The 10,723-nt window shown below is 39.5% G+C and overlaps 3 protein-coding genes across 3 annotated transcripts; 1 reads left to right on the top strand and 2 right to left on the bottom strand.

Annotated features, from left to right (window-relative positions):
• Positions 1 to 834: 834 nt before the first annotated feature.
• Positions 835 to 2,208, bottom strand: L201_005955 (uncharacterized protein; the record flags this gene model as incomplete). The annotated part of the gene is made up of 6 exons (XM_066221681.1): positions 835 to 955; positions 1,032 to 1,120; positions 1,252 to 1,576; positions 1,641 to 1,702; positions 1,768 to 1,920; positions 2,050 to 2,208. 6 exons carry the CDS (start codon positions 2,206 to 2,208, stop codon positions 835 to 837), a joined length of 909 nt encoding a protein of 302 aa, XP_066077778.1.
• Positions 2,209 to 4,226: 2,018 nt separating this feature from the next.
• On the bottom strand, positions 4,227 to 6,363 carry L201_005956 (uncharacterized protein; the record flags this gene model as incomplete). The annotated part of the gene is made up of 5 exons (XM_066221682.1): positions 4,227 to 4,264; positions 4,378 to 4,547; positions 4,644 to 5,068; positions 5,393 to 5,819; positions 5,966 to 6,363. 5 exons carry the CDS (start codon positions 6,361 to 6,363, stop codon positions 4,227 to 4,229), a joined length of 1,458 nt encoding a protein of 485 aa, XP_066077779.1.
• Positions 6,364 to 7,668: 1,305 nt separating this feature from the next.
• Positions 7,669 to 10,352, top strand: L201_005957 (ATP-dependent RNA helicase DBP2-A; the record flags this gene model as incomplete). The annotated part of the gene is made up of 9 exons (XM_066221683.1): positions 7,669 to 7,671; positions 7,735 to 7,855; positions 7,935 to 7,988; positions 8,057 to 8,144; positions 8,202 to 9,152; positions 9,204 to 9,295; positions 9,872 to 9,902; positions 9,959 to 10,111; positions 10,178 to 10,352. The coding sequence occupies 9 exons, from the start codon at positions 7,669 to 7,671 to the stop codon at positions 10,350 to 10,352; spliced, it is 1,668 nt and encodes a 555-aa protein (XP_066077780.1).
• Between the last annotated feature and the right edge of the window lie 371 nt (positions 10,353 to 10,723).

The following is a 10,723-nucleotide window of genomic DNA, read 5'->3' on the forward strand; positions in this document are numbered from 1 at the left end:
ATTATCGTCTCCGAGCTGTCAAAGGAGGATGATCAAGGGCAAGTGATTACTACTGAAAGACTACGATGGTGATAGTAGTGTCTATCGAATGGACTTAAAGGGTGAATACGATGCAGGATGATTAAATTGCTGTTCATAAACGAAACGTTGCAAGCGCGTCAAATCGATACCAAGCAAGTGCTAACCTGTAGTATCGAGCTAGAAACCTAAAATTCTTACGTTTTGTTGATTACTTTGCTTGTTCTTTTTTCCGATAACCCTATCTGTACTTCCGCTCAAAGTTACCTCATTTGCTGCCTATCAATACATACATTGACCTGTACATGATCAAACCAGAGCTGTGCAAAATCGTTCTTACCGTGAACGTCAAGTCCCCCGATCTCATACATGTGCGTAGCGCTACTCGAGTACAACTGATCAGGACTGAAGAGACAATCACGGCTAGAACAGGGTTTTCCGGGATGCTCAGAAATAGAGTTTCAAGGTTGATCCGATCGTTTGTGCCCTGAGATCAATCCGGTTTTCGATTTCACTATTGACAGTGTAATTCAATATCTGTAAGAATATTTGATGCAAACTCTGATATGGAAGAGCTTTGAGCTTGCAGTTCGTCAGGATGATTATGTTACACTTCCGGTTTAATTCTCTAGAACTCTGAGACCTAGAACAATGCCAGAAAGACAGCCAAATGGGACTCGATTATTGGGGATTCTTGAAAGATGCATAAAGTTCCGGGATAGATTATACCGTAAAGTGTCCGTTAAGGAGTAAATATCATGGGGGAAAGGCAACAGGGGAGAGAAAACGAATGATGCGAAATATGAATCATGAAGATTAAGCGATCTTAGTACATAACCCAGATTCCAATTGATAACCTTCTTTACAAGCAAAAGCTTGACATTGAGAATTGGTACATGTCACAGCACCTTTAGCTACTCCGGGTAAAGAAGAACAACTACGAGGTAAAAAAAAAACTTATTAGCTGCATAATCCGTCAAACATATCTATCAAGCTTGAATGAGTGGACTTACTCAACCCCAATAGTGGCATTTTGGGAGGAATGGAATTGACCTGACATACATCCACCACAAGACTCAAGCTCTGTTGTCGTATCGATACACTGATTGTCATTATATATATATTAGCATGGGTCTTCATTTTTTCCACAAACCATGAACATGAGACCTCATCCTGGTCGTAAACAGACAAGTGAAGAAGAGGATATGAAAGGAAAAAGAGACAATAACCCACTTCATAAGTATTTGTACCTTGTACTGAACAAGGATTTAAACCTGAAGGGCAAAGTAATTTACTTTGTTCTCTTCTCAATGATAATAACTTTTCTTTTAAATTTCTTTTAGCTAATCCACTGGCAGTAGCACCTGCAGAATGTGTGAAAGTGAACCAAACATTTGGTCCGCATGTTCTTTCATTTCCTGATCCACCTTGAATTGTTGTTGCCATATTACATCTACAACCAAAAGCATCATTATTTTGATTTGGATAAATCATAACTGATCCTTCATTTGCACATAAACTGAAACAGGTTGCTAGATCTGCTTGATCTGAAGGAGCTCTAATGATGAGGACATATTGGTAAATTAGCTCAGTCGATATGTTGTAAATCAAACCTAACCCACTTATCAGTCACCATATTAGCGTAACATCCTTGAAATTGGAAAGATGTTTTAGTCGAGTATGCCTAAGATCCAGATTCCATATCAGTTTAGGCTCAATCCTTACTTTTATTCAGAATATCACACTTACAAGATAATCGTCACTTGAAGCGCAACCACCTTGTTGACTTGAACCAGCATCATAATCACCAGCTGCAGGAGAAACGTCTGAACAGAAACAAAGACCTGAACCTGAAGCTCGGTAATAATAATAAGGTTGAGGATAATTTACTTTACAATAGGACTAAATTATCAATTTCACAAAGAACAGTAGCTTTCAGTCAGCGTTATATACTTTTCTCGGGGGAGACAGGTGGAATACGAGATTGCCCATTGAAGAAAAAGAAACGAAAAATAAAAAAATACTACTCACATCACATTGATCAAGTGTACTTGGTGTAAGAGCAGGAGGATTAGAACTACCTATGAATGCTGTATCTGTGCATCCAAGATAAGTAGATGCGTTGACTAAAGCAGTTGTCAAAGATAAAACAGCTAAGATCGGAAAGGCTGAAGATTTGAAAGTGAACATTGTGTATAATCGATTCAAATAGAAATGAGAGATGATATGAGGTGCTCGTGTAGGATTGAAGATAATATAAAATACGTGAAAAAAGAATGTGAGAGTTTATCTAAAGAGAAAGATAAACAAGTTGGAAAGATGGAGGGGTCAGTATGGAGTAGGTTTCGAAAGGGATAAGTTTAGGAATGTTGAACAGAAGAAGAACAAGCGGGATAGGCTCCGACGAAACCTCGTATTTATATATACCTTTTCAGAGTAAGATGTATTCCCGTATAGTCAACAACAAACGAATCAGTTGATAGAGCCTATTTTCGTCGGGATTGATAAGTAAGGTACGATATAAACAAGTCTTTTCGTCCTCTTGGGATGGACAATCCTGGAGGTGCTGGTGGTGGTGGTGGGATTGGAGGCGCATAGTAAGTTGTGGTTTCCATAATTGCGTAAATAAGATCTTTGGTATTTTTCTCGTATCCAGATTGATCCGACTTTCTGCTTATCTCCACTGTGGTTTGTACCTTTAGGTTCATCAGCAATTAGTCTGTTATTGTTATTCACAAGATCGGTTTTTGCGTATTATAGAATCTTCTTTTTCGTTGAACTCCGAATTGTAGATCGCAAAAATGTTTTAAACCGTCTTGTAATACTGTAATGGGAATTGGCCAAGATCAAGGAGATCTACCAATGATGGCTCATGCACATCTTCGGGAAAACACTTTTAACGATATATATTAGTAAATAACAGTACTTACCGTGTTGATGCAGGTATCAATCAATTATCCTGTGTTCTGCTAAATCTAGTCATGACGAGATACCCTGTTGATTCTTTCAGATAAACTTAGCTGATCAACGTAAATGCATGTCGATGTGAGAATTTCAATGTGGATAATAAGCTCTACATGAGGATTCCAAGGTGATATACTGTAGTAGTATGTAAGCGTGCGTCTCGGAAGATCTCCTTCAATTAATGGTAACTTATATTGATCGGATTGACCGAATTTATATACCCTTCCAGTAAGGTATAAGTATAATCAAATGTCTTGATTCTATGTTAACTCCTAAAAAGCCACATGATCATATGTATCCCTTCGGATTGATCTTACCAAGCTGAGATAAACAAACAAAAGAATGTGATTGTGAAAACGTTAAACCTTATCTTTGTGAGGCGAAGATCCGATGGATATACGCTGCATACGTTCAACTGTTACGGCATCATGATCAGCATGTTATTGCTTTGGAATCATTGATTGCAGAACAGGAACGTGATTTTGTAATAGTGTACATGTAACCGAGTTAGGATTCGTGTGTGATATATGTTTGTATTTGTTTTGATTGAGATCCAAGAACTAATAGAATATATGTGCCGAACATCACGATACATAGCCTATCCGGGATAAATTGATAATTGGTTCATACGCTGAAGCAATTTATGGAAGTTACAACATATTCGTAAAATCAAAAAGAGTGGAAGCGGCATTGAGTGATAGTCACTTGAGGGTTGTAGGACACCGTCAGGTGAGTCACCGATAATAAGGACTCGATGCTTGCAGATATGACACGACTACATATTTGTTCATTCTATGAGAAGACATGGATGATTGCCTATTATGAAAGTATAGTGAATATATTATTTTACTCGTATAACATATTTGCGTCCACTTTGGAATCCTAAGAAACGATAGTTACAACAACAATTGTCATCCATTTAATGCGGTTTCTGGGATGCTGAGTCGTTCGATGGAGAAGATACAATTATCCACTATAATGCTATATTGTGATTTTGAGGGGAAAAGGTGAATAAGGAATGTCGGATTCGCCGGTGAGCTACGGGTCCATTGTATTGCTGATGTCTTGCCCAATCGCACTGGTGCTAGATTTTACGCTTTTGTCGAGTTAAAGCTTTCAAGGCAATGAGGAATTGGGGGTTGCGATGAATGACGGCCCAAAAGAACTTGACATCGTATATGGCGTTTTCCGTGAAACACAGCGCTCTGGAAATATTGTCTGACGGTTCCCGCTAGAACATGGACCTATTTCCTTGCTCCGTCAGGCTTCCAACTGCCTCGGACTATGATGTCCCGATGTCAGCCATCGAATTTCTCGGATTCTCACGATGAGGACAATCAGAGTTGTAGGATGAATACGCTGAAGATGGCGAGTTAGGTTGTATATTCCACTTACAGTTATGCAGTAAATTTGCTTGTATACTATCAGGACCTTCCGCACCGAAATCTGGTTCACCACCGGGACTGAATCCAGTTATAGGTAAGATCAAAACATCTCCTATTCGTAAAGGATGATCTAAACCCCTTAATCTATGCCATGTCACATTATATCTTGCCAATAAGAAGCTATATAAAATCACAAAATCCGGAAGACAAGTAAGGGTTAGATACGATTTTGAAAGCTATTTGAATGAGGAAAAGAGGATAATTAAGGAAACTTACGCCATAACACTATCTGAGAATAAACCTGGACCAGTCCATTCCATAACATTCATAGCATGATCTCTATGTTGATTTCTTAATTCTTCAGCTTGATCATTTTGACCGATTTGAATTAATCTTTGAATTTCTATTTTTCTCCAATTTTCCCAAGATTCAACTACTCTAGTTGAATTAACAACTCTTCTTACAGCATCTAAAAAGATTGGATGTGATGGTGCGGAAGATAATGTCCATTGACAAATACCTAATGATCTTGGCCAACCATTTTCCCATCCTTGATATGAATGTACATCAACATCAATTCCAACTATTACAGCTGGATGTGTAGATAATTTTGATTTCCATTCGTGACCATCGGTTGAACTTATATCTAAATATTCAACTGAATGTTGTCCCCATTGTTCTATAGGTCTTAATGGTTGCGTCTAAAAAGTTGCGAAGTAGAAAACTTTCAAGTCAGCATGAGAATTGATATGTGTTGTGAATCAAGAGAATATAACGAATCGGAATAGAAGCACGTTTGAGACTATCTATCTCCATATGCTATGTAGTGTTGTTGGTGACTACCCCAAAAAATTGGACATCCCGCAAAGTGACAAGCAGGTGATAGGATGTTAGTGGAATTGATGAATTTGTCCATAAACCCGCCTCATCGCTCCGCAGACCGTTCCCGCTTTATCATAGGATAATGTCCGATTCATTTGCCTCAGGAGAGCTTTTACAGATACAGCAGGGAAATTCCAACTCACATCAACATCAGAATAAACACCACCCATGACTAGAGGTAAAAGATATCTTAGGAAATCTGCTTTGAGAACTCCTCTATGCATATAATCCCAAGCGAATTCAACGTCGGATCTCCTAAACCATTTTAACATCCAATCATGAGCTTGCTGATCATCTAAAAAATGTATTGACCATCCATCAGGTTTGTTTATTCTTTCCCATTGTTTTTGTAACTCATTTGATGGATCGTACTCCTTATCAGTTTGATGTATATATTTATAACTTATCATTGAATTTGGTTTAGGTTGTATATTTTCATTCGATATTGTTGGATGAGCAGGTACTAACTTTGGTTGATTGGGCGGTGCATGATAAAATAATGAGGTTAACAAAGGTGAATGTAATGCTAGTGGTAATGATAATGCGAAATCATGTAATCGTTGAAAGTATCTATGGATCATTTTATGCGAAACAAACAAAATGATTAGCACGGACTGAATCAAATTGGGCTTTATGATTGAAAAGCTGGCGTTTGTCATTGTTCGGATCTAGCTTAATAAAGGTAATGCCTTCGTTGAGACATCTAAACAACTCACTCTATTGTACCTTCTTCTCCAGCTTCAAAACCTAATCTATATCTACTCTCTGCTACCTCACCTAAATCTGCTAAACCTACATTAGGCGGTATCCAACCCATTTCAATTGTTTTACCCCAATTATCATTATTCTCATCTACATTCGATATTGTCGAACTTTTATTCATATACTGTTCATAATAATAATTACCACCTCTGCCAGATGAATTACTTGACTTTGTAGAATATCCAACTATAACCACTAAGCCTAATACTACAGCTGTAATTTGAAATAATCTCTTTTTGGTAGAAGCAGATGTATATGTTTTCGTTAAATCAGGCGTAGTAGGTGTAGAGCTCATAGGTAACATTGAATACCCCTGAGATCTTAAGTTGTCTACCCAGCTTGATAATGACATGATGATTCCTGAGGAAGTCGAACTTGAAGGAGAAGAAGAGGAGGTGGGAAAAATCGTTATTCTTGGTGGACGATGGGAAGAGACCATGAACGACTAGGACTATTCTGAAGCTATGTTTGATTTTTTGATGATCATATGTCTTCTTCAAGTGATAGACAGCCTTGTGATATTGTATTATCGATTAACTCCCTTTGCGATCCTTTGTTGTTGTCAAATATTTTGATCTGCGATTATCCGACTACGCTTTTCAGTTACCGTTGATTATAGGATTGTACTTTCGGGTGTTCAAATTAATTTTCGATAAACAATCAAGTTAGATTTTATCGTTCTTCGGTTTTTTTCTCTTCTGAGCGATATGCAGTAGCCACAGTAGTTGTGCTTTAACTTGTATATGATTGTTCAAGGCTTGACAAGGTGAGATCTTTAGGAAATGAGAATTTTGTTGGTATGCGAATTGACTGCTTGTCTGCGCAGCCACTTGGTAGCTTATGAGATTATCAACTTTTGCTGTTTTCGTCTACTAAATACTAATAGCTAGTTGTTATTTTTGGCAATTGCCGTCATCGATTGCATTTTCAGGGTCTGCAGGACCACAAACAAATGCACAGTTGTAAGTTTTATACACATAATCGTAGTCATCCTTTATCCTTTTATGTGCGCTACCCTAGCATCCTCTGTTTCAAGTTGGTCTTTGTGAGGTCAAAAGGTTCTCTCACCAGCAAATGCATACCCTGCTATACTTTGAGCGTTCTAAACATACGATGAGCTGAAATGAAGCAGAAATGAGAAGAGGGATTACGTGCAGTTGAACATCTTATTTTGTATGTTTACCATTTTTAAGCGGGTGACAACTACAGTATATGTACGCTTAGATCAGATCTGACCATGTGGGTTCGGCAAATCAACGCCCCTTAATATTTCGTTATTTATGTCTCACTTCGAGCCCTCTTGTTATCATCCGAAGTAAAACGTGTCTGTACAGTGATATCGCCACATTGACTTTCACCACGCCACGTGGCGGAAATAGCTGAATTATCGGTTTATGGTGGAGCTGACCGAAGCCGTGATAAAGTTTTTTTAATCTGTGTGTTTTTGTTTTGTATCTTTTTTTTTTGTTTTCACTGCAACTATCGCTCAACCCATTCAGTCCTTTTCCTTCCTCATCTATATCAATCATTTATTGATTCTTCTTCTTCTTTTTTTCCTGCACTCTTTACTCATCAAAAAAAAAGCCCAGCTTATTCGCAGGCTACGTTCTACTCTTTCACTTACCTACCCTCTTTTACACTAATTAAACTAATCAATATGGTATGTCTACCGTTTACCTCGCCACCACCCACGGTAAGAGCTAACATTATCTTGTCTTCATAGTCTTACGGCGGCGGATCATACGGTGGTGGATACGGTGGCAGTAGTGGTGGAGGATACGGAGGTGGTGGTGGTGGATACGGAGGAGGAGGCGGTGGATACGGCGGTGGTGCTGGTGGTTATGGTAAGCATTAATCTTCATTCAACCTAAAACCTACGGTCTAAACACCTATTGGTAACCGGTATTTTCCCGTTCTTCACAGGCGGCGGATCCTATGGTAATTACTCCAATGGTTCTGGTTATGGCTCTTATGGAGGCACGTTCAGACGATGACTTTGTATCGTCGATTTCGGGATACGCTGACAATCTTTCTCTTCTGAACAGGTGGTGGTGGCGATAGAATGGGCAACCTCGGTGGTGGTTTACACAACATTGACTGGAACCATCAAACTCTCACCAAATTCGAGAAGAAGTAAGCGACTCATTTCTTTCGTATCATGTTTATTATGGTTCTGACAATGTTTGTTAGCTTCTATGTTCAAGACCCTCGAGTAACCGCCCGAACTGATGCTGAAATCACTCAATTCCGAGCCGACAAAACCATGAAAATTCAAGGTCAAAACGTTCCTCGACCAATCACCACTTTCGAAGAAGCTGGTTTCCCAGATTACATTCTCTCAGAAATCAGAACTATGGGTTTCACCGCTCCATCATCTATTCAATGTCAAGCCTGGCCTATGGCTCTTTCCGGTAGAGATCTTGTCGCTGTCGCTGAAACTGGTTCCGGTAAAACCATCTCTTTCGCTCTTCCAGCTATGGTTCATATCAACGCTCAACCTCTCCTTGCTCCTGGTGACGGTCCTATCTGTCTTATTCTCGCTCCTACTCGAGAACTTGCTGTTCAAATCCAGACTGAATGCACCAAATTTGGTAAATCTTCCAGAATTAGAAATACTGCTATCTACGGTGGTGCACCAAAAGGTCCTCAAATTAGAGATTTACAACGAGGTGTAGAAATTTGTGTTGCCACTCCTGGTCGATTAATCGATATGCTCGAATCAGGTAAAACCAACCTCAAGCGAGTCACTTACCTTGTCATGGATGAAGCCGATCGAATGCTTGATATGGGTTTCGAACCTCAAATCAGAAAGATTGTCAGTCAAATCAGACCTGATAGACAGACTCTTCTTTTCTCCGCCACATGGCCTAAAGAAGTACAAAGACTTGCTATGGATTTCTTACACGACTTCATCCAAGTCAACATTGGTTCAATGGAACTTACTGCCAACCACAACGTTCAACAACACGTCGAAATCTGTACCGATTACGACAAACGACAAAAATTACTTGGTCACCTCGAACAAATCTCAAAAGAAAACGCCAAAGTCATCATCTTTATCGCTACCAAGAGAGTTGCCGATGATCTTACTAAATTCCTTAGAATGGATGGCTGGCCTGCTTTAGCCATTCACGGTGACAAGTAAGCATTTAGACTACCCTGACGTTTCCCTTCGCTGACATTCCTCCTTAGACAACAAGCCGAAAGAGATTGGGTACTTGCCGAATTTAAAGCTGGTCGAAGTCCTATCATGCTTGCTACTGATGTTGCTTCTCGTGGTCTCGGTATGTTTATCAAACCTAACTCTTTTACACTTTCTCGCAGGACGATCTTGACTACAAAGCACCGGCGCCTTATCAGCAACACTGTCAGCAAAGCTATACAAGAGTTGTGCGCTCCAGTGGTTCTATACAGCAGGGGTGATATGCGCCGTTACCGTTTGTTCTCTGAAGCGTTGATTACACCTCCGTTCCTTAGGTGGGATGTTGAGAGTAATCGGCAATTCTGTCGTAGAGGACTAACTGTTTCTCATCGCTAGCACCCCTCAAAAGGACCTCGCAGGCGCCAACGCGAGTTGCTATCAACATTGATCGGTCTACATCGCAGTATTTCCCGCTTTTGCAGGAGATTAGCCATGTCGTTCAAAGCATTACTCATCACGCGTTCTCTAGCTTTGCCTCAAATGCCAGTGATTGACAGGCGCCATAATACGTGTTTCATCAAGTCAAGTCGTCAAGCCACTCCCAAATTATTCGAAAGGAAAAATACTTATGTCTGTGCCTTATTTCATCTTTATCTCGTATTTATCACTCGTTTGATATACTATATTGACCATCCTTGAATTGCATCTTGATATAAAGATGTCAAGGATATTGGTTACGTCATCAATTAGTAAGTATTTCCGTTCACACTTCTCATACATAAGTCGCTAATGTTTGTTCCTACAGTGATTTCCCCAATAACTGTGAAGATTACATTCACCGAATCGGTCGTACCGGTCGAGCTGGTCGAAAAGGTGTTTCATACACCTACTTCACTACTGACAACTCTAAACAAGCTCGTGAACTTGTTCAAATCTTAAGAGAGTCCAAGAGTGAAGTGTGAGTATATTGTTTACCTCAAATAGCCGTCGAAGATTTTTGCTGATCGTTATGTTTCCTCTTTAGTTCCCCTGAACTCGAACAAATGGCCATGTACGGAGGTGGTGGTGGTGGACGTGGACGAGGTGGTGGCAGAGGAAGAGGTGGAAGATTTGGAGGAGGTGGTGGTGGTGGATTTAGATCCGGCGCCAACAACTTTGGCGGTGGTGGTGGTGATGGAGGTTATTCTTCAAGATGGTAGATATCTTTACTGTACTAATCCCTTCGTTCTTTGACTACGTGGCTATACGCCTCAGTAGCTCTGTTTTTACTTATCCTTCTACCTATATTATCATTTCGGGCTATAGATATCTGTAACATATAACTTCATTCGTTTCATCGCTTTAATCACTTAAAAACCAATTACACATAGATTTGTATCACCTGAATTGTCTAATTATGGACAATTAGATGATTGACGGAATATACCATAGACAGTCATGCAGATTATCAAGCGAATATCTATACTTTAGCGATTCTATTGGAAAGCACAAATGTCTTGTGCAGCAATTTGTTATGAAAATTCTATCATATAGATGTAAACTGATATATTTTAAACTCTGTTCTTACCGA

This window comes from Kwoniella dendrophila, chromosome 8 (genome assembly GCF_036810415.1).
Source record: "Kwoniella dendrophila CBS 6074 chromosome 8, complete sequence".
NCBI lineage: Eukaryota > Fungi > Basidiomycota > Tremellomycetes > Tremellales > Cryptococcaceae > Kwoniella > Kwoniella dendrophila.